The 23,373-nt window shown below is 52.5% G+C and overlaps 1 protein-coding gene across 2 annotated transcripts; it reads left to right on the forward strand.

Annotated features, from left to right (window-relative positions):
* The first annotated feature begins 86 nt into the window (after window positions 1-86).
* On the forward strand, window positions 87-20,479 carry SSC4D (scavenger receptor cysteine rich family member with 4 domains). Of its 2 annotated transcripts, none has more exons than XM_054687597.2 (11): window positions 87-403; window positions 5,283-5,481; window positions 8,767-8,802; window positions 9,218-9,523; window positions 11,013-11,090; window positions 11,997-12,287; window positions 14,476-14,553; window positions 15,883-15,957; window positions 16,072-16,383; window positions 17,772-17,849; window positions 19,438-20,479. In XM_054687597.2, exons 2-11 carry the CDS (start codon window positions 5,349-5,351, stop codon window positions 19,752-19,754), a joined length of 1,704 nt encoding a protein of 567 aa, XP_054543572.2. In that variant the 5' UTR covers window positions 87-403; window positions 5,283-5,348; the 3' UTR covers window positions 19,755-20,479. The 2 variants fall into 2 exon arrangements, with proteins under 2 accessions (XP_054543572.2, XP_054543571.2); XM_054687596.2 differs by having other exon boundaries at window positions 88-403; window positions 11,973-12,287.
* The last annotated feature ends 2,894 nt before the right edge of the window (window positions 20,480-23,373 follow it).

The following is a 23,373-nucleotide window of genomic DNA, read 5'->3' on the forward strand; positions in this document are numbered from 1 at the left end:
TCCAGGCCTTTCTGAAACCTGAACCCTGGGGTGGGGGGGCTGTGGGGGGAGGAGGGGCTGCCTGGCCTTGAGAGTCCATGCCTCCCCCAACCACATAGCTCCGCCTCCACCTGGGTGCCCTTTTTCTGGGGCCGCTCCAGCTGGTGCCGGCCACCTCCACTCCCCTTTGCTTCTCGCTGTCCCTAAGGTCAGATGGGGACGGGCTGGGGCCACCAGCCAGCTCCATGGACAGGGACTTTGCCTCTGCTCACCTTCCAGCTGTGGAAAGAAAAGAAGAAACGCCTGTGTTGATTTCCATTTGGAAGATCCTTCCTCCTCCTAAACTTCCAGGGGCAGACAAAGTGATTCGATCTTGGATTGACTGTAGAAGAAGGGACAGAAAGAGCCCAGAACATTCCCCCAGGTATGAATCCTTCGCTTTTGCTGGAGTGTTTGTGCGTGTGTGCGTGTGCATGCGTGTGTGTGTGTGTGTGTGTGACAGAGAGAGAGAGAGAGAGAGAGGCAACCATTTCCCACTGGTCAGATGGGAAATTGTCCTTGTTAATCTCCCAAGCCCCTGCTGGCTGCTGTTTTCTATGATTCTGTAGCCATCACCTTGATTCAGTCACTCAACAAACATTTCCTGAGTATCCACCCTGTGCCAAGTGCAACCACTGAATGAGATCTGGTTTCCACCCTCAAGGGTCTGCAGTCTCGATGGAGAAACAGTAATGATAACAATAGCTACCACACCTAGAGTGGGCCAGACACTGGGCTAAGCCTTGTGAAAACATTTGCTCATTGAACTTGGCAAAAATGATAAGGGGTAAGTGGATCACGAAAGCCATTTTACAGATGAGAACAGTGAGGCTTTGCAAGGTGAAGGTCATACAGCTAGGAGATGGTGGAGCTGATGCTGCAATATGAACCGCTGTGTTAGGCTGCCGGCTGTACTGTAGAAAATGTAGGCAACAGATGGACTCAGAAAGGGATATGAAGGGATGGGAGGGCTTTCAAGAGCCCTAATCACCAAGGACAGGGAGGGATGAAGCCTTGTCTTGCCAGTGTTCCCTTGGGCGTGAAGCAGGAGCAGACTGGAGGGGCCCACCTTGGAGCTGGGAGGGTAGGAGGCAGGCTTGGCGGAGGGCTCTGGGGTCACCTGGGATTTGAAATCTGTGGGGATCAGGATCGGGGGTCCTTCTCCCTCACGCCTGGGTTGAGGTGGCAGGGGATAGAGGTGGGGAAGCTGAGGATTCCTGGCAGGGTCTCTGGAAGTTGCCTGTCCCCAGGGTGGGGGCTGATCTGGCCTGGGGGGCCAGTATCCCAGCAGCCTGAGAAGTGGGTGGCACTGAGGCCAGGAGGCAAAAGGAGGCCAAGATAACTATGTGCCCCCCCACAACAAGCAAAGACTGGACTATGTCTTTCCCCCTCCTCATGGTTCTCAGCTCCCATCTCCCAGCTGTCCCCAGTCCAGGCAGAAGGAGGACAAAAGGTGATTATTCCACTGGGGGCTGTCCTGGGCCCCATGAATGGGGTGTTGAAATCCCTGTGTCCGCATCCAGATAGGCTTTCATCTTCTCCCCAATCAGACTTTGTACACCAGGGCACAGGTAAAGCCAGAGAGAGGAGGGGGTTGGAGGGACGGTGGGGAGCTCCCTCTGGGACAAGCACCCATGTCCCCCAGTCCCACTCTCAGTGTAGCCCAAACAGAACCATCCTCTCCACCACCACCTCCTACAAAGTCCCCATCAGGGTGGCTGGGAGCCAAATGGATGCTCCTAGCTCCCTGACCCCCAACACCAAGAGTAGCCCAGTCCTGCCAGTTCAGTCTCCCACATATCCTTCGCATCTCTCCTTCCTCTCTGCCTCCTATGGCCTGGAGTCTGGACAACTGCATCAGCCTCTAAACCAGCTTCCCATCTCTCCCCAACTAACCAGTCCACAGTCCACACAATGCATCAGACCCTTGCTAAAAGTCTGCAAGAAAAGGGGACGTGAGAGAGGCTTCTGGGACGCTGGTTACGTGGTGTGAATGCTCTTTGAGCTCTAAGCTCATGGTTTATGCACTTTTTTTTCTTTTTAGTTAGAGACAGGGTCTTACTCTGTCATTCAAGTTGGAGTGCAGTGGCATGATCATGGCTCACTGCAGCCTTGAACTCCTGGGCTCAAGTGATCCTCCTGCCTTAGCCTCCCAAAGCACTGGGATTACAGGCATGCACCACCATGCCCAGCTAATTGTTTTTTAGTTTTGTAGAGATGGGGTCTCACTATGTTGCCTAGGCTGGTCTTGAAATCCTGGGCTCAAGAGATACTCCCTCAATTAGCTGGGCGTGGTGATACCCGCCTGTAATCCCAGCTACTCAGGAGGCTGGGGCAGGAGAATCGCTTGAACCTGGAAGGTGGAGGGTGCAGTGAGCCGAGATTGTGCCACTGCACTCCAGCCTGGGCGACAAGGCGAGACTCTGTCTCAAAAAAAAAAAGAGATCCTCCTGCCTCAGCTTCCCAAAGTGCTCACAGGAGTAAGCTGCCACACTTGGCCTAGAGTTAATTTAAATCAGGGCCAAGCCTGGTGGCTCACACCTGTAATTCCAGCACTTTGGGAGACCGAGGCGGGTGTATCACTTGAGGTCAGGAGTTCCAGACCAGCCAGGTCAACATGGGGAAACCCCGTCTCTACTGAACATACAAAAATTAGCCGAGTATGGTGGCACATGCCAGTAATCCCAGCTACTCGGGAGGCTGAGGCAGAAGAATTGCTTGAACCCAGGAGGCGGAGGTTGCAGTGAGCTGAGATCAGGCCACTGCACTACAGCCTGGGTGACAGAGGGAGGCTCTGTCTCCAAAAATAAATAAATAAATAATTTAAATCAGAAGAAATGTGCCAATAAAATGAGAAAAATATTAAGTAAATCATAGTTACCATGACACACAAATACATAGAAAAAGTGAAGGAAGGTCTGAGAGAGTAAACGCTGCTTACAATGTTCGGCCCATTTTGGGTGGAAAGGCCTTGAAGATTTTCTTTTTTTTTTTTTCTGATTTAGGATTGGGGTATTAAAAACAAAAAAAGTGCAAGACAGGAGGATCACTTGAGGCCAGGAGTTTGAGACCAGCCTGAGTAACACAGCACAAGAGCCCATCTCTACTAAAAAGAAAAAAAGAAAAATAATTAGCTGGGTGTGGTGGTGCGAGCCTGCAGTTCCAGCTCCTCAGGAGGCTGAGACAGGAGGATCCTTTGAGCCCAGGATAGGGAGGTTGCAGTGAGCCATGATCATGCCACTGCACTGCAGCCTGGGTGACAGAGTGAGACCCTATCTGTAAAAAATAAAAAATAAAAAAATTCTTTAAAGTAAAAAAAATTAACTAATTAATTTGAAAGGGAGACTTTATATTGTTCTGATAAACGGAAAACCAGAGTCCTTTTTAGAAGGCATTGTACAATTTAAAAAGAATTATTGAAAATAAAACAATACATGAGTATCTATATCCTCCCAAATTAAGTGGGTTGCTGTCCGTGGCACCAATACTATATTTCGAATGCACAGACCAGGTGCGGTGGCTCATGCCTGTAATCCCAGCACTTTGGGAGGCTGAGGCGCGTGGATCACCTGAGGTCAGGAGTTCAAGACCAGCCTGGCCAACATGGCGAAAACCCATCTCTACAAAAAATGAGCCGGGCGTGGTGGCGGGTGCCTGTAATCCCAGCTACTCAGGAGGCTGAGGCAGGAGAATCGCTTGAACCCGGGAGGCAGAGTTTGCAGTGAACTGAGATCGCACCATTGCATTCCAGCCTGGACAACAGAGCGAGACTCCATCAAAGAAAGAAAAGAAAAGAAAGGAAAGGAAAGGAAGAAGGAAGGAAGGAAGGAAAGAAAGGGAGGGAGGCAAGAAAGGGAGAGAGGGAGGGAAGGAGGGACAGAAGGAAGGAAGGAAAGAAAGAAAACAAAATCAAATGTGCAGCCCTGGAGGATAATCTCTGAGTCCTTGGGCTGGTCATGGTTTGGGCCGAGCCAACCCTGCCAACCCCCTCTCCCACCATTTGCCCTCTTCACACATCCTCAGCTACAGCCATGACCGACTCCTCATGCGTTTCCATCCAAGCAGCATCTTTCTCACCTCCCAGCTTTTGCCTCTGCCGTCGTCTCCACTCAGAATGCCAAAGGCAAGTGGAAATGTCATTTTCCCCTGAAGCTGACCCCTCTAGGAAGTAAACACTTCGAACTTTTTTCTTTTTCCTGCAGCCTTGGTGCAAGTGATCCTCCTACCTCAGCCTCCCCATTAGCTGCGGCTACAGACATGTGTCACCATACCCGACTCATAAAAAAGAAATGTTCTGGGCCAGCACGGTGGCTCACGCCTGTAATTTCAGCACTTTGGGAGGCCAAGGTGGGCGGATCCCTTAAGGTCAGGAGTTCAAAACCAGCCTAGCCAATATGGTGAAACACCCTCTCTACCAAAAAAAAAAAAAGAAAGAAAGAAAGAAAGAAAGAAAGAAAGAAAGAAAGAAAGAAAGAAAGAAAATACATATATATATAAAATTAGCTGGATGTGGTGATGCACGCCTGTAATCCTAGCTACCCAGGAGGCTGAGGCAGGAGAATCACTTGAACCTGAGAGATGGAGGTTGCAGTGAGCCGAGATTGTGCCATTACACTCCAGCCTGGCCACAGAGCGAGACTCTGTCTGAAAAAAAAAAATCTACTAATTTTTGTATTTTTAAAATTTAATTTTTTTCTTTTTGAGGCAGAGTCTTGCTCTGTCACCCAGGCTGGAGTGCAGCAGCATGATCTCAGCTCACTGCAACTTCTACCTCCCGGGTTCAAGAGATTCTCCTGCCTCAGCTTCCCGAGTAGCTGGGATTACAGGTGCACTCCACCACACCTGGCAAATGTTTGTATTTTTGGTACAGACGGGGTTTCACCATGTTGGCCAGGCTAGTCTCGAACTCCTGACCTCAAGTGATCTGCCTCCCTCAGCCTCCCAAAGTGCTGGGATTACAGGCATGAGCCACCACGGCCGGCCTAATTTTTGTATTTTTTGGTAACAGACAGGTTTTCGCCATGTTACCCAGGCTATATCTCGATCTCCTGGGTTCAAGCGATCCACCTGCCTCAGCCTCCCAAAGTGCTGGGATTACAGGCATAAGCCACCACACCCGGCCTCATTTTTAAAAACTTTTTGTAGAGATGGGGTCTCACTATGTTGCCCAGGCTGATCTCGAACCCCTGGGTGCAAGCAATCCTCCCACCTCGGCCTCCCAAAGTGCTGGGAGGCCCAGCAACATTTGGGATCTTTAATTTCAGATGTTCCAACTGTGACTTCTCCCTGGCGCCTTGATAGGAGCATCTGAAACACCCTTCACCATCTAGATGCACAAGGAAGCAGAGATGCTAATTGGTCCCCAGCTGGATGAGAAGCGCTGGGGGTGGAGGTTGGGAGATGGGAGTGCTGCCACTCCCTTTCTCCCCCCAGCCCTGTCTTTCCTTCTCCTCCTGCCACTGGGTGAGTCCTCCCCTGTTAGCCCTTGCCACTTCCTCTTTCTGAATCTCAGTTGTCCGAGCTGTAACTTTATAGTAGGAGGGGGGTTGTGAATGAGCTCGTTCCTGTTGTTCTTTCCAATGCTGACCTTTGCCCAGAGTTGACAAAAGAGCTAAGAGTCTGAGTTTGGGGAATGAAGGGCTCAGTACTGGAGGTGACAGGTAAACGCACCCATGGAATGGGCAGTTAGGGGACACTGGGCACAGGGAAGGAGAGAAAGAGGGTGTGCTCACCAATGGCTGTTGGAAAGACAGCTGGTAAAAGAGATGAAATCAAATGACCTAGGGACTATCCAAACATAAGAAGAAGGCCGGGCTCGGTGACTCACACCTGCAATCCCAGTACTTTGGGAGGCCAAGGCGGAAAGATCACCTGAGATCAGGAGTTTGAGACCAGCCTGGCCAACATGGTGAAACCCGCGTCTCTACTAAAAATACAAAAATTATCCAGGCTTGGCAGCACGCACCTGTAATCCCAGCTACTCAGGAGGCTGAGGCAGGAGAATCACTTGAACCTGGGAAGTGGAGGTTGCAGTGAGCCAAGATCACGCCACTGCACTCCAGCCTGGGTGACAGAGCGAGACTCTGTCTCAAAAAGAAATAAAGATAAATAAATAAATAAGAATAAGTTGAATCAGCCAGGCACGGTGGCTGTCGCCTGTAATCCCAGCACTTTGGGAGGCTGAGGAGGGCGGATCATGAGGTCAGGAGTTCAGGACCAGCCTGGCCAACATGGTGAAACCCCGTCTCTACTAAAAATACAAAACATAGCTGAGCATGGTGGCGGGCGCCTGTAATCCCAGCTACTCAGGAGGCTGAGGCAGGAGAATTGTTTGAACCCAGGAGGTGGAGGTTGCAGTGAGCTGAGATTGCGCCATTGCACTCCAGCCTGAGTGACAGGGCGAGACTCTGTCTCAAAAAAAAAAAAAAAAAAAAGAAGTGGAGTCTCAGTTTCTTCATCAGTAAAATGCGTACACAAGTACAGGCTGCAGGGGGTGGTTATAAGGAAAGTGTCAGAACTGTCATACTCGGACCACAAGTGAGGAATTATTTTCCGGCTTTCCATTTTGCCTGGTAGGCAAATTTCACTTCCCTGTTTCCTCTCCCACCTCCACTCTCAAGCATCGTGCTCAGAACTGCATGATGAAGAGTGTGGCTGTCTGGGTAGTCTCTCAGCTCTACCCTTGATTTGCTATGTGGCCCTGAGTAAGTTGTCTAATTTCACTAACCCTGAAGTTGCCCTGTCTGTAAAATCCTGCCTAACTTATAAATTATCCTAATGATTAACTGAGTTCGCCTAAAGAAAGCAATGAAGGCCGGGCGCAGTGGCTCACGGCTGTAATCCCAGCACTCTGGGAGGCTGAGGTGGATGGATCACCTGAGGTCGGGAGTTTGAGACCAGCCTGACCAACATGCAGAAACCCCATCTCTACTAAAAATACAAAACTAGCCAGGCATGGTGGTATGCCTGTAATCCCAGCTACTTGGGAGGTTGAGGCAGGAGAATCGCTTGAACCCAGGAGGGGGAGGTTGCGGTGAGCAAAGATGGCACCATTGCACTCCAGCCTGGGCAACAAGAGCGAAATTCCGTCTCAAGAAAAACAAAAAAGAAAAAAAGAAAGCAATGAGGACATACATGATGGCTGAAGCAGAAAGACTCAAGGCCAGGCAAGGTGGCTCACACCTGTAATTCTAGCACTTTGGGAGGCTGAGACGGGAGGATCACTTGAGGCCAGGAGTTCGAGACCAGCCTGGGTAACAAAGTGAGACCCCTGTCTCTACAAAAAATTTAAAAATTAGGCCAGGAGCAGTGGCTCATGCCTGTAATCCTAGCACTTTGGGAGGCTGAGGCAGGCGGATCACTTGAGGTTAAGGGTTCAAGACTAGCCTGGCCAACATGGTGAGACCCCATTTCTACCTAAAAAATATAAAAATTAGCTGGGTGTGGCGGTGTGCGCCTGCAGTCCCAATTACTCGGGAGGCTGAGATGGGAGAATCACTTGAACCCAGGAGGCAGAGGCTGCAGTGAGATGAGATCATGCCACTGTGCTCCAGCCTGAATGGAGTAAGACTCTGTCTCAAAAAAAAAAAAAAAAATAGCTGGGTAGGGTGGCAGGAGCTTGTCCCAGCTATTCTGGAGGCTGAGGCAGGAGGATGGATTGAACTCATGTATTGGAGGGTGCAGTGAGCTATGATCATGTCACTGCACTCCAGGCTGGGTGACAGACTGAGACACTGTCTTAAAAAAAAAAAAAAAAAAAAAAGAAGAAGAAGAAGAATGAAGTAGAAGGACTCATCTAGGTAAATCTTTAGGGAGGGAAATATGATGAATCCCAAAGCCAATTTACACATTTAAGGTGGAGCTACTGAACATCTGCTGAGTACCAGGTTCTGAGCGGAGAGTCTGGGGACACAGAGTTGAGACAGGCATGGCCACATTACCGGAGAAGGCCCTGAAAGAGGCCTGGGTATGTGGTGTCCAGGAATTCAGAGGAAACAGAGAGCACTTCTAGCTGAGGGCTCCAGGATGGCTTCCCAGAGGAAGGGGCTCCAAGCTGGGAATTGAAAAAAGCTCTTGCCTAGGTGTGTTGGCTCACACCTATAATCCCAGCACTTTAGCAGGCCAAAGTGGGTGGATTACCTGAGGTCAGGAGTTCAAGACCAGCCTGGCCAACATGGCGAAACCCCACCTCTACTAAAAATACAAAAATTAGCTGGACTTGGTGGTGTGCACCTGTAATCCTAGCTACTCGGGAGGCTGAGGCAGAAGAATCGCTTGAACCCCAGAGGAAGAGGCTGCAGTGAGCTGAGATCGTGCCATTGCACTCCAGCTTGGGTGACAAAAGTGAGACTTTGTCTCAAAAAAAGAAAAGAAAAGAAAAAAGGCGAGGCTGGTCAGAATGGTTAGAAGATTCTAGAAGGTTTTGTAGTGAAAGCTCAGGAGCTAAGACTCCTGTAGGTAACAGGGGTCATTATGGGATTTAGCATTAGTTTGAGATGTGCAGATCTACAGATTTACACCCGCAGATCTCTCTAGGTTGGCCCAGGGACCACTAGGAGAGGGGTGAGGCAGGGAAGCCAATCAGGACAGTCAGAGAAAGAGACAATGGGGCTTTGGCAAAGCAGGGGTACTGAAGTCCAAGAAGACGGGGGTAATGTTGAGGACTGTGGGAGTTGGGGGGTGTGTTCCTGGGACCAGGGAGCCATGGTGTGGGCAGAGGGGCCAATGCTCTTCCTCACTCTGTTTCAGCCAGCGCCCTACAGCCCACTCCACTGCCCTTTCAAGGTAGGTGCCCCACCCCGCCCTTCCTCACCCTCACCTGTCCGCCAGGACTCCAGCCTCAGACAGGGAACCACAGGAGGTGATGACTAACCAGCCCCCCTTGACTCTAGATGCCCCCATCTCAGGGGAGCTGTAGTGTCCCCATTTTCCAGAAGGGATTGATCCCAAGGTTCCCATGGCTTCATGGCAAAGCGGGTAACCTGGCTGGGTCCCGTAGTGCACGTCTGTGATCCTAGCACTTTGGGAGGCCAAGGCAGGAGGATCACTTGAGCCCAGGAGTTTGAGACCAGCCTTGGCAACATAGTGAGACCCCGTCTCTACCAAAAAAAATAATAATAAAATAAAAGGACATCCTGGAGTGGGCATGCTGGAGGTTGGACTCAGTGACCCCCTGGTGCCAGCTCCACCCTCTTCACAGAGCTGAGGCTGGTGGGGGGCCCCAGCCGCTGCCGGGGCCGCCTGGAAGTCATGCACGGTGGCTCCTGGGGCAGCGTCTGTGATGACGACTGGGACATGGTGGATGCCAACGTAGTGTGTCGCCAGCTGGGCTGTGGCCTGGCACTGCCCGTGCCACGGCCCCTCGCCTTTGGCCAAGGCCGAGGCCCCATCCTGCTGGACAACGTGGAGTGCCGCGGGCAGGAAGCTGCGCTGAGCGAGTGCGGCAGCCGCGGCTGGGGCGTCCACAATTGCTTTCACTACGAGGATGTGGCTGTCCTGTGTGATGGTGAGTGGAACCCTGGGACCTGGAGGGACAGACAGACCGTGGCAGGCAGCAGGGCTGTAGGCTAGATAAATGAAGGGATTTCCCACAGGTAAGGCTGTTCCATGCAGATCAGGCCAGAGGCTACAATGCCTGGTGCCAGGGAAGAACCCCAGCCTGGGTCCCAGGGATTCTTCTGGGTCATTGCCTGACCCTGACCTTGGACCAAAAGAAAACCAGCACTACTGCTTCCATGTAAGGCTTTGATTGTCCCAGCAGAGCCCCTCCCCCTTTAAAAAATTTTTTTTAGAGATTTTGGAGATGAGGTCTCACTCTTTGGTCCCGACCAGAGTGCAGTGGTGTGATCATAGCCCACTGCAGCCTCAAACTCCTGGACTCAAGGGATTCTCCCGCCTCAGTAGCTGGAACTACAGGTGCAAGTCACCCCACTGGTTCCCCTCTCCTAGTTTTAAAACCAGACAATCAGCCGGGCATGGTGGTTTATGCCAGTAACTCCAGCACTTTGGGAGGCCAAGGTGGCAAGATTGCTTGAGCCCAGGAGTTTGAGACCATCTTGGGAACATAGTACCTTATCTCTACGAAAAATCAGAAAAATTAGCAAGGTTTTGGGGGGGGTCCCAGCTACTTGGGAGGCAGAGGAGGGAGGATCGCTGGAGTCTGGGGGGGGTCAAGGCTGCAGTGAGCCGTGATTGTGACACTGCACTGCAGCCTGGGTGACAGAGCAAGATCCTGTCTCAAAAAACAAAGAAAAAAACGACTATTGGGGTCACACTGGCCATGCGCTCCACGTGGCATAGAGCTGCAGCGGAAACTGAGAGCAGTGCTTCTAGTTTTCAAGAAAATCAGGGGGTCTCATGAAAACACAGATTGAGGCCCAATCCCAGAGTTTCTGATTCTGCAGGTCTGGATGGGGCCTGAGAATCTGCATCGCTAACAGTTCCCAAGGGAGGTGAACTGCTTTAAGAACTGTGCTTCAGGCTGGGCACGGTGGCTCATGCCTGTAATTCCAGCACTTTGGGAGGCCGAGGCAGGTGTATCACCTGAGGTCAGAAGTTCAAGACCAGCCTGACCAACATGGTGAAACCCCGTCTCTACTAAAAATACAAAAAAATTAGCTGGGCATGGTGGCAGGCACCTGTAATCCCAGCTACTCAGGAGGCTGAGGCAGGCAAATTGCTTTAACCAGGGAGGCGGAGGTTGCAGTGAGCTGAGATTGCACCATTGCACTCCAGCCTGAGTGACAGAGCAAGACTCCATCTCAAAAAATAAAATAAAATAAAAAACAACAACAAAAACCGTGCTTTAGAGGAGTCCAGGACTCTGGTGTGGACCCTCTCCTCTCATACCCCAGTGTTCCTGGCTGTGACTCTTTGTGTGGCCAGAGGCTCTGGCGGCAAGCACCTTATGGGTCCATCCTCCTGCCCCTTAAACACCCCGTGGTGTGAGGATGGAGAACAGAAAGACCCCTGTATCCACTTCACTTCCTTTCCAGAATTCTTGCCAACGCAGCCCCCAACAAGGAAGATGTTAACCAGTAGAGCACCTCCTACGACACTGCCGAATGGAAAAAGTACGTAAGCATAATGTGGGCACCACCTGGGTTTTGGGAGAGGAGTCTCTCACACCCTACCCTAGGCAGTGGGAAGACAGGGATTACAAATTGAAGATGTAAAGTTAGAGAAAATGGCTGGGCACGGTGGCTCACGCCTGTAATCCCAGCACTTTGGGAGGCCGAGGCCAGCGGATCACTTGAGGTTGGGAGCTCCAGACCAGACTGGCCAACATGGTGAAACCCTGTCTCTACAAAAAATACAAAAATTAGCCAGGCATGGTGGCACATTCCTGTAGTCCCAGCTACTTGGGAGGCTGAGGCAGGGGGATCACTTGAACCCAGGAGGCAGAGGTTGCAGTAAGATCATGCCACTGTACTCTAGCCTGGGGGACACAGTGAGACCCTGTCTCAAAAAAAAAAAAATAGAAAATGAATGGGCGGTGAGACTGGAGCTTAATCTCACAGGAAGGTCAGATGAGCCCAAGAATGATGATCATGACTAGAACAAGAAAATGAAAAGTGCTCTAAAAGAGGGACAGTGAAAGAGGCAAGGAAGTCCAGAGGTGGAAGAGGGTCCCGTTCCTCAGGAGATCAGGGAAGGCTTCCTGGAGGAAGAGGTGTGGGGCTGTATCTTGAGGATGTCATTTGCAGTAGATGAGAAGGCAGCACGTCCCAGGCTGCCAGGAGACAGGGAGCAGGGTAGGGGGGTTGGTTTTAGGCAGAAATGATACTGTGATCCCACAAGCTACCCCCAGTCTGGACCAAGGAGGCGGTACCCTGGGCAGCGGGGTGAGCAGATGCCCATGGGTTGTAGGTCCTGGGACACCGGGCTGCCCTTGTGGTGCGGACGGGGGCAGAGGCCAGTGGGAGATGCGCCTTGCCCCCCGCCCCCATCCCCAGGTGAGGGCAGCGTACGCCTGGTAGGGGGGGCGAACCTGTGTCAGGGCCGAGTGGAGATCCTGCACAGTGGCCTGTGGGGCACCGTGTGTGACGACGACTGGGGGCTGCCGGATGCCGCTGTGGTCTGTCGTCAGCTGGGCTGCGGGGCGGCCATGGCCGCCACCACCAACGCCTTCTTCGGCTATGGCACCGGACACATCCTGCTGGACAACGTGCACTGCGAAGGCGGCGAGCCCCGCCTGGCAGCCTGCCAGAGCCTGGGCTGGGGTGTGCACAACTGCGGCCACCACGAGGACGCGGGCGCGCTCTGCGCAGGTGCGGGCTCTAGGGGCGATGGGCGGGGCCGGGGCAGGTGGGCGGGGCCCTGTGGTAATGCTGGAGGAGGAGGCTTCGGTGGGGAGGTGGATGGGGAGGGTGTTATGGCTGTCTTGATGCTCCCCAGAGCTCTCCAGGCAGCATCCAAAATTACTTCTATCTCAGTCCTGTTCTAGAAGTGCCTCCAAATATCCCAGAACTCCTTGTGGTACACTCCATGGCTATGAAACAATATTGCACTAATCCAGTCTGGCCAACATGGCAAAAATTAGCCGGGCGTGGTGGTGCATGCTTGTAATCCCAGAGACTCGGGAGGCTGAGGCAGGAGAATCGCTTGAACCCAGGAGGTGGAGGTTGCAGTGAGCCGAGCTCACGCCACTGCACTCCAGCCAGGGTGACAGAGACAGACTCCGTCTCAAAACAAACAAACAAAAAAACTGTACTATTGCTTCACCAATACTCGATAATTCTATAGCAATATCCCAAGAATGCCTCCAGAATGTTCCAGCAAGTACTGTTCCTGGACCACTTTAGAGTAACACTCTAGGATAACACTCGGAGTAACACTCTAGAATTGCCCCAGAGATATTCCAGAATTCTCTGATGCTCACAGCATTACCTAGCACACCCCTCTGTCATCCTGATGCTCTAATAATAGTATTTTCTCCCCACCTAGGCCCTCTCCAATTTGGGAGGGTTTCTCAGCAAAGAGGAATAATATGGCCAATAATGCTATTTCACAGATGGACTCTACTCTGTAAGAGATAAAGTGGTTGCCCACAACTCATAAATCATAGCAAACTAAGGGCTATACATTCCCAGTGTATAGGTGGGAAAGCTGAGGCCCAGAGAGTCAGAGCCTTGCCCATGGTCACACAGTTAATGCAAGGCAGGCAAGCCCCCAAATCGAGGCTTAGTCCAGGAGGGTTTTTGGCTTCCCTCAGCAAAGAATTTAAGGGCCAGCTGGTGTTCGCAGCTTTCATTGACGCGGCAGTGCACAGCAGCAGCAGAGGTCCTGCTCCTTGCTGAGCAGGGCTACCCCATAGGCAGTGTGCCCAGAGTAGCAGCTGAGAGGCAGGTCTGCAGTCGTAATTCTATTTACTTTCAAGTATATGCAAATTAGGGGGTGGATTATGCAGATATTTTAAGAACTAGAATGGTAATTTTTGGGTTGTCTGCGTTGCCATGGAAAGGTAACTCCAGGTGTTGCCACGGCAATGGTAAACTGACATGGCATACGGGTGGGCGTATCTCATGGAGAGGCACTCCCACCCCATCCCTGTTTTAGCTAGTCCTCAGTTTGGCCCGGTGTCTGAGCTCCACCTCCTGAGTCGAGTGAGTCCTCCCTCCTGCCCCATTCCCCACTCAAGAGATTAGTTGTTTTTTTGTTTTTTGTTTTTTCACTTTAAGGGGGGCTGTAGGAGGGCAGAAGTCTGTCTCAGTGAGCCCTGACAGAGCCCCTGCTAACCCTGGGCATGGCCCTTGCCCTGCTAGCCCTGTTTTCTCTGTAAGAGGGGGATAATGGGCTGGGCGCGGTGGCTCACGCCTATAATCCCAGCACTTTGGGAGGCCGAGATGGGCGGATCGCCTGAGGTCGGGTGTTTGAGACCAGCCTAGCCAGCATGGTGAAACCCCATCTCTACTAAAAAAAATACAAAAATTAGCCAGGCGTGCTGGCAGGCGCCTGTAATCCCAGTTACTCAGGAAGCTGAGGCAGGGGAATCGCTTGAACCTGGGAGGCGGAGGTGGCAGTGAGCGGAGATCGCACCATTGCACTCCAGCCTGGGTAACAAGAGCGAAACTCCATCTCAAAAAAAAGAAAAGAGGAGGATAATGAGAACTCAGGCCTGTGTATGGTCCTCCCTGATGGGCAAGGCCTTCTGTACTCCATGTCTGTTGGACACAGAGGACTTCTGATGAGAACATGGGACATTGGAGAGAAATGAAAGCGTGTCTGTTGATAGCCCCGTATAAACTGAAGTGTACACCTCACAGCACAAGTGAATTACAACCACTATCAAAGTGGGGACAGGCCTCCTTGGAACCCCGCTGCGGCTGGGCCGCCAGCCCTGGAAGTAACATCTATCCTCTCCTCCAGGCAGACCCTCCTATCCTCCCCTGACAGCCCATGGCTGACCAGAGACCAGAATCTCAGCCTCTGACCCTGCCCCCTTCTCTCCTGCCCTAGGCCTGAGTCCCCCAACGCTCATGGCACTGCCATCCTCAGCCACAAGAGAGGACTGGGCTTGGCAGACAGATCCGTCCGGTAAAGAGCTCAGCCCTCCAGGCGGGAATGGTAGGGGTATGGTGGGTGCGGCTGGGAACTGGGAAGAATGTTCTGGATTCACAGGCGGGGGCCCTGGCTAACAGGCCAGGGCTTTGGCCAGATGGTGCAGAGGTGGGTGAGACAATTATGAGCAGACGGAGCAAGGATGATGAAACTCAGAGCTCTGAAAACTTCAGCGGGGTGGGAGGAGGCAGTAAGAGATTTCTTCAAAGCACAGAAGTAAAATTTGGGATGTGGGCGGTGGCTCACTCCTATAATCCCAGCACTTTGGGAAACAGGCGGGAGGATCTGTTGAGGTCAGTTAAAGACCATCCTGGGCAACGTAGCTAGACCCTGTCTCTAAATATAAATAAATAAATATATATATATTATATATATCATATATAATATATCATATATATTATACACATATTTTATATATTTATATATCATATATAATACATATTTTATATATATATATTATACATACATATATTTAAATTGCCAGGCATAGTAGCTCACGCCTGTAATCCCAGCACTTTGGGAGGCTGAGGCAGGTGGATCACTTGATGTTGGGAGTTCAAGACCAGCCTGGCGAACATGGTGAAATCCCATCCCTACTAAAAATACAAAAATTAAAAATAAATAAATAAAAATACAAAAATTAGCCGGGCGCCTGTAATCCCAGCTACTTGGAAGGCTGAGGCAGGAGAATTGCTTAAGCCTGGCAGGCAGAGGTTGCAAAGAGCCGAGATTGCGCCACTGCACCACAGTCTGGGTGAGACACAGCGAAACTCTGTATCAAAAAAAAAAAAAAAAAAAAATTAGCTGGGCATGGTGGGTCGCACCAGTCCTAGCACTTTGGAATACCGAGGCAGGAGGATCACTTGAGGCCAGGAGTTCTAGGCTGCAGTGAGCTATGATCGCACCACTGCACTCCAGCCTGGGCGACAGAACAAGACCCTGTCTCGAAGTTAAAAAAAACTTTTTTTTCAATGGGATGATGCTGAGATTGGGAATTGAGAGACCTTATGAGGGGGTCGATTGAGATGAAGGTTGAGTCAAGGTTAGCAGTGCAATTGGAATTAGGATAGGAACTATCCCTGGGCCTGAAGTTAGGATAATACCTAGAATTAGCTTTCGGTTCATTCAACCAAGTTTCCCGGAGATCCCAACGCGCGCCAGACAACGTGGTGACTCTGGGGTTGCAGCTGAGTGGGGGTACGGGTGTGGTAGGGTTGGGGGTCTTGGTAGGCGTCCCCGTGCCCTGCTGCAGGACAGAAGGCCTCCTCGTCCCCTTCGAACGCCCTAGATGCCCTGTCTCCACAGCTACAGGAGTTGGCCCCCAGCCTTCCCGGGAGACGACACTGCTCACCACCGCCGCCTGGGCCGCGGGGAAGAAAAGTAAGTGGCGGTGCCCTGGGTCTGCGGGGGGTGGGGAAGGGTAGAGCTGGGGCTCGCCCGGGAGCCGGCAGCCCCAGCCCAGCCCCTCTGGCCGCGGGCCTGTGCGCCCCGCAGGTGGGCGGCTGCGGCTGGTGGGCGGCCCGGGTCCGTGCCGCGGCCGCGTGGAGGTGTTGCACGCCGGGGGCTGGGGCACCGTGTGCGACGATGACTGGGACTTTGCGGACGCGCGCGTGGCCTGCCGCGAAGCGGGCTGCGGGCCTGCGCTGGGCGCTACGGGACTGGGCCACTTCGGCTACGGCCGCGGCCCCGTGCTGCTGGACAACGTGGGCTGCGCCGGCACCGAGGCTCGCCTGAGCGACTGCTTCCACCTGGGCTGGGGCCAGCACAACTGCGGCCACCACGAGGACGCGGGAGCGCTCTGCGCAGGTGAGGCGGACAGCGAAGGTGAGGCTGACAGCGAAGCTGAGGCTGACAGCGGGGCCGCGCACTGCGGCGTGGGAGGGGCGGGGCGGCGCCACGCGCGAGGCCTCTCTGCGGCACTGCCGCCCGGGGAGCATGCGCACTCCGCAGAGGGGCGCCGCCCCGCCGTGCGCGCGCTCTGCCGCTGCGCGGCGGGGCGGGGCCGGAACGGAGAGCCTTCTGCAGTGGAAAATGGGGCGGGGCCTGGGGAGCGCCGCGTGGTGTATCTGTGAGGGGCGGTGTCCGAAGGTCAGGGCTAAGGCCGATCCCAGTTCGAGAAAGGCATCAAGTCCGTAAAGGGTGGGGCCGTTTGCTCCCGGCTAAATCTAGACCCAGCAAAACTCTATTAAGCAGAGAGTGGATCACCCTTACCAGAGCTAGCGTGTGACCTTTGGGCGGAGTCAATGGAAAGGGGTGTTTGCAGTTTGGCAGAACATTGTGAAATTCATTGATTGCTGTGGGAATTGATATCTTCACCCTCATTTGGTGCCCCAGGGCTAGTAGGCCCTACTTCCCATAGTTTTGGCCACAGAGGGTTCTGTTTTGGGGCCAAGGTTTGGAGAGGCACAACACCTATTTCTTTTTTTTTTTTTTCTTTTGAGACAGAGTCTTGCTCTGTCACTCAGGCTGGGCTGCAGTGGCACGATCATAGTTCACTGCAGCCTTAAACTCCTGGGCTCAAGCTATCCTACTCCGCTCAACCTCCAGAGTAGCTGGGACCACAAGGGGCATGCCACCGTGCCTGGCTAATTTTTGAATTTTTTTTAGAGATGAGGTCTCACTGTGTTGCCCAGGCTACTCTTGAACTCCTGGCTTCAAGCAATCCTCTCACCATGACTTTTTTTTTTTTTTTTTTTTGAGACAGAGTCTCAGTCTGTCACCCAGGCTGAAGTGCAGTGGCTCGCTGCAACCTCCGCCTCCCAGGTTCAAGCGATTCTCCTGCCTCAGCCTCCCGAGTAGCTGGGACTACAGGTGCATGCCACCACGCCTGGCTAATTTTTGTATTTTTAATAGAGACGGGGTTTCACCATGTTGGCCAGGCTGGTCTACGAACTCCTGACCTCAGGTGATCCACCCGCCTCGGCCTCCCAAAGTGCTGGGATTACAGGTGTGAGCCACCATGCCCGGCCTTACTTTGACCTCTTAAAGTGCTGGGACTACAGGTGTGAGCCACTGCACCCACTCAGTGACACAACCCGCATTTCTGATCAAGGGGAGCAGTTCTTCAGGAACCTGTGAAGTCCTTTTTGTCCCTAGGACAGGCTTTCCTGGGGAGAGCGGGAGGGGACCTGGCCCTAAGGAACATGCTTCCCATTGTGAGAGCCACCTCTTTATCTCTGTCCTTCCTGAACCAGGCCCAGAGGAGCTGGGACTGCAAGTCCAGCAGGATGGTTCTGAGACCACGCGGGTGCCCACTCCTCGGCCCAGGGACGGTAGGTGCCCATAATCCCCTGAAAGTGGGTGGAGGCATCGGGGTCTTAAGGACCTGGATTGGGGGAGGTCACAGCCTAGGTTATAAAGCTCAGCAGATTCACACCGGGACCTGGAAGTCTTGTCCTTTTTGTTGGTCTCAGGCCTCCTTTGTAGGAATATGGTGTCCAGAAAGAAGGAGGTGAGCTTTAAACTACAGCAATCTGGAGATTTCTAGAGGTGAGATCAGAATGAGGGGATAAGGATCCTGTCCTGAGCAGAGCAATGAAAAAATTCAGAATGTAGTTCTGGGAGCCCAGGGGGGTGCGGGAGACCGTGATGACCTTCAGGGGACACAATAGGATGTAACAGAGTCTCCAAACAGCCGGCCTGGGGCTGGGGTACTGAGATTATGAACAGAGGACTAGAGAGAGAGCAGACATGAAGCACCCAGTACACGTCGCGGATCCCTCAAAAACGTTTGCACGCTTTCTCCCAGTCCTGAGACTATGGGTCTGGACTGATGCTCATCTTATTTATTTATTTGTTATTTTATTTTTTTGAGATAGAGTCTTGCTCTGTCACCCAGGCTGGAGTGCAATGGCGCAACCTCCACCCCCCAGGTTCAAGCGATTCTCGTGCCTCAGCCTCCCCAGTAAGTGGGATTATAGACATGTGCCACCACACCCAGCTAATTTTGTGCCTTTGTATTTTTAGTAGAGACAGGGTTTCACCATGTTGGCCAGGCTGGTCTCGAACTCCTGACCTCAAGTGATCCGCCAGCCTTGGCTTCCCAAAGTGGTGTGATTATAGGCATGAGCCACTGCACCTGGCCCCATCTTATGTATGTTTGAGACAGAGTCTTGCTCTGTCATCCAGGTTGGAATGCAGTGGCACAATCATGGCCACTGAAGCCTTGACCTCCTGGGCTCAAGCAATCCTCCTGCTTCAGTCTCCCAAGTAGCTGGGACTACAAGGCACACACCACCACACCCGGCTAATTTTTGTTTTGTTGTTTTGTTTTGTTTTTAGAGACAGGGTCTTGCTATGTTGTCCAGGCTGCTGTCCGGCTTCTGGGCACAAGCAGTCCTCCCTCCTCAGCCTCCCAAAGTGCTGGGATTGCAGGCATGAGCCACCGCACCTAGCGCCAATCTTCTTTTTTGTTTTTTTGAGGTGGAGTCTCACTCTGTCGCCCAGGCTGGAGTGCAGTGGCACGATCTCGGCTCACTGCAAGCTCCACCTCCCGAGTTCATGCCATACTCCTGCCTCAGCCTCTCAAGTAGCTGGGACCACAGGCACCTGCCACCACACCCAGCTAATTTTTTGTATTTTTAGTAGAGACAGGGTTTCACCCTGTTAGCCAGGATGGTCTCGATCTCCTAATCTCGTGATCCGCCTGCCTCGGCCTCCCAAAGTGCTGGAATTACAGGCGTGAGCCATTGTGCCCAGCCAGCGCCAATCTTACTTTAATTTCATGTGTCCGCCTTCATCTAGTGGCTCCTAGGGCAGTGCTCAGAGTGTCTCAGACCTCTCTTTACTCCCAACCTGACCTAGCTTGGGAGTGGCCTGGCATGGACCAGCCCCTTCCAACCCAGCCCTGTCCCCCCACAGGGCATCTACGTCTGGTCAATGGAGCCCACCGATGCGAGGGACGTGTAGAGCTCTACCTAGGGCAACGGTGGGGCACTGTCTGTGATGATGCTTGGGACCTGCGGGCAGCCGGTGTCCTGTGCCGCCAGCTGGGCTGTGGCCAGGCCCTCGCAGCCCCTGGCGAGGCTCACTTTGGCCCAGGCCGAGGCCCCATTCTCCTGGACAATGTCAAGTGCCGTGGGGAAGAAAGTGCTCTGCTGCTCTGCTCTCACATCCGCTGGGATGCCCACAACTGTGACCACAGCGAGGATGCCAGTGTCCTGTGCCAGCCTTCATGACCCAGCCCGCTCTGCAGACCACCTCTTCTTCTGGGAGCTGTGACCTGCCCTTCCTCCTCCAGGAAGCCCTCCTCTTGTGATGACTACAGTTCACTTTGCTCCTCCTTCCCTTGCCTGGGAGAGAGCCTACCTAGACAGTGCAGTCCTGCTTGGGGGAGCCTGGCTGTACCCCCGTCCACTTACTGCGTGACCTCAGCCTGCCATCGACTGTTGTGAGCCCAATTCAGTGAAAGCTCCTGTGGTTTTGCTCAGCCAAAACCAAAACGAGGGGAAGAGGATGATTCCTAACTCTTCTGTTTGGTGGGGCTCTTTTTATAGCACCAGACCCTGCCTTCCTTGACCTAGATCCAGGAGGCTCAGGGGCTCTTTAAATGGGGTATCTCCTCTTCCCCCAACCCATCTTGGGATCCCCAAGAAGAGGGAAGGCAGGAGGGGCCTACAGCTCCTACCTTGGGCCCTCAGGGGCTGCAGAGGAACCTGGGTCCCTGTCCTGCCCTGCTCCGCGAGGGCCTGGACTAACTCAGATGGTGCTCGGCTGGACAAGGGGACTGGGGGAGGGGCCAAAGCAGGGACAGTGGCCCCTCCCTGCAGCTGGAACCAGCATCTCTGATTTATGCCGTCTCCACCACAGAGCCTCCACTTTGCAGGAGCAAAGAACCTGGGGGCCTGTAGCCACCGGTTCATAGGTGCCAAGTCAATAAAGCATTGTCCCCCGTCTCTTATAACTGCAGTCACTGTTTCAGCACAAATGCATTCTCTGTGGCAGCAGGAAAGACTCTGGGCAGGGCTCTCGGGAGGAAACAGGGTTCGGAATGGAGGACGGTTCAAAAGCATCAACCAAGAGCTCTCAGCAGGTCCATCGCATCCTGGAAATGCTGAGTCACAGTGTCAGGCCTCCATGGCCCCTAGTGAGTCCCTTAACCCAACTCCTCTCTCCTTTCACATATATAGAAATCAACGTCCAGCAAAAGGAAGGGGCTTGCTCAAGGCCACATAGCAAGGCGTTGGAGTCACTAGAAGAGAGAAGAAAAATTTTTTTTTTTAAGACAGTCTCACTCTGTTGCCCTGACAAGTGCAGTGGCACAAACTCAGCTCACTGCAACCTTTGCCTCTTGGGTTCAAGTGATTCTCCTGCCTCAGCCTCCTGAGTAGCTGGGACTACAGGCATGCGCTACCACACCCGGCTAATTTTTGTATTTTTAGTAGTGACCGGGTTTCACCATTTTGGCCATGCGCTACCACACCCGGCTAATTTTTGTATTTTTAGTAGTGACCGGGTTTCACCATTTTGGCCATGCGCTACCACACCCGGCTAATTTTTGTATTTTTAGTAGTGACCGGGTTTCACCATTTTGGCCATGCGCTACCACACCCGGCTAATTTTTGTATTTTTAGTAGTGACCGGGTTTCACCATTTTGGCCATGCGCTACCACACCCGGCTAATTTTTGTATTTTTAGTAGTGACCGGGTTTCACCATTTTGGCCAGGCTGGTTTTGAACTCCCAACCTCAGGTGATCTGCCTGCCTCGGCCTCCCAAAGTGCTGAGATTACAGGAGTGAGCCACCGCACCCGGCCGTTTTTTTTTTTTTTTTAAGAGACCGAGTCTTATTCTGTCACCCAGGCTGGAGTGCAGTGGTCTTATCATAACTCACTGCAGCCTCGAACTCCTGGATGCAAGCAATCCTCCCACCTCAGGCTCCCAAGTAGCTAGGACCACAGGCGCATGCTACCATGCCCAGCTGTTTTAAAATTTTTCTTGTAGAGATGCGATCTTGCTTTGTTGCCCAGGCTGGTCTCAAACTTCTGGTCTAAAGAGATCCTCCTGCCTCAGCCTTTCAAAGTACTGTGATTAGAGGTGTGAGCCACTGTGCCCAGCTGAGAAAAAATTCTTTTTCTTCAGTTTTGGTTTTTTGTTTTGTTTTGTTTTTTGAGACAGAGTTCACTCTTTTGCCCAGGCTGGAGTGCAATGGCACAGTCTCGCCTCACCGCAACCTCCGCCTCCCAGGTTCAAGCGATTCTTCTGCCTCAGTCTCCTGAGTAGCTGGGATTACAGGCACGCGCCACCATGCCTGGCTGATTTTGTATTTTCAGTAGAGACGAAGTTTTCCATGTTGGTCAGGCTGGTTTTTAACGCCCAACTTCAGGTGATCTGCCCACCTTGGCCTCCCAAAGTGCTGGGATTACAGGCGTGAGCCACTGCACCTGGCTTCTTTTTTTTTTTAAGACAGGGTCTCACTTTGTTGTCTAGGCTGGAGTACAGTGACGTGATACCATGTTAGTTCACTACAACCTCTGCCCAGGCTGAAGCGATCCTTCCACCTCAGCCTCCCAAACAGCTGGGACTACAGGTGCATGGCACCACACCCGGCTAATTTTTGTTTGTTTGTTTTGAGATGCAGTTTCACTTTTGTTGCCCAGGCTGGAGTGCAATGGCATGATCTCAGCTCACTGCAACCTCCGCCTCCCAGGTTCAAAGCGATTCTCCTGCCTCAGCCTCCTGAGTAGCTGGGATTACAGGTGCCCACCACCATGCCCAACTAATTTTTTGTATTTTTATTAGAGATGGGGTTTCACCATGTTGGCCAGGCTGGTGTCAAACTCCTGACCTCAGGTGATTCACCCACCTCAGCCTCCCAAAGTGCTAGGATTACAGGTGTGAGCCACCTCGCCCGGCCAATTTTTGCATTTTTTGTAGAGACACGGTCTCACTATGTTTCCCAGGCTGGTCTTGAATCCCTAGTTTCAAGGGATCCGCTGACCTGGACCCACCAAAGTGCTGGGATTACAGGTGTGAGCCACCATGCCCAGTCCCTTTTTTTTCTTTGAGACAGTCTTGCTCTGTCAGCCAGGCTGAAGTGCAGTGGTACAATCATGATTCACTGCAGCCTCGACCTCCCAGGCTCAAGTAAGCCTCCCACTTCAGCCTCCCGAGTAGCTGGGACAATAGGTGTGTGCCATGACACCCTGATAATTTTTTTAAAAAGTTTTTTGCAGAGAGGGGGGTCTCACTATGTTGCGTAGGCCAGTTTTAAATTCCTGGCCTCAAACAATCCTCCCACCTCAGCCTCCCAGAGTGCTGGGGTGGCAGGCGTGAGCCACTTTGCCTGGTCTCTCATCTCCCTTTGTTGACTCTATGTCTGCCTCCCCCATTTTTTAAGTCCTCTTGTGATTATATTAGGCCCACCTACGTAATCCCGGATAATCCTCCATCCCGAGATCCTTAATTTAATTACATCTGCAAAATCCCTTTAGCTTCGTAAAGGAACATATGCACAAACTCCAAGGATTAGGGTATAGGAATATTTAGGGGCCAGTATTCTGCCTCCAACAGGCTCCAAATTGGGGTTATGGCTCTCAGCCAGGGAGTGAGGTGGACACTTTGGCTCCAAACTCCATCGGCTCCGGGCAGTCATGACTGTCTCCATTTGTCAGGGAGTTCTCTGAGCTGTGTCATCGGAGGATGAGGCCTGGAGAAATGTTTTTTGTTTTGTTTTTTGTGAGACGGAGTCTCGCTCTGTCACCAGGCTGGAGTGCAGTGGCGCAATCTCAGCTCACTATAACCTCCGCCTCCTGGGTTCAAGTGATTCTCCTGCCTCAGCCTCCCGAGTAGCTGGGAC

The sequence above is a fragment of the Pan troglodytes genome, chromosome 6, assembly GCF_028858775.2.
Source record: "Pan troglodytes isolate AG18354 chromosome 6, NHGRI_mPanTro3-v2.0_pri, whole genome shotgun sequence".
Lineage (NCBI taxonomy): Eukaryota > Metazoa > Chordata > Mammalia > Primates > Hominidae > Pan > Pan troglodytes.

What these genes read in the sequence shown, in the direction of transcription:
- SSC4D (XM_054687596.2), top strand. Translation starts at nt 5,349, where the DNA reads ATGCACAAGGAAGCAGAGATGCTAATTGGTCCCCAGCTGGATGAGAAG. An exon ending in CGCGGGCGCGCTCTGCGCAG is followed by an intron (nt 12,288 to 14,475) that starts GTGCGGGCTCTA and finishes CTCCTGCCCTAG; the next exon opens with GCCTGAGTCCCCCAACGCTC. An exon ending in TTGGCAGACAGATCCGTCCG is followed by an intron (nt 14,554 to 15,882) that starts GTAAAGAGCTCA and finishes CTGTCTCCACAG; the next exon opens with CTACAGGAGTTGGCCCCCAG.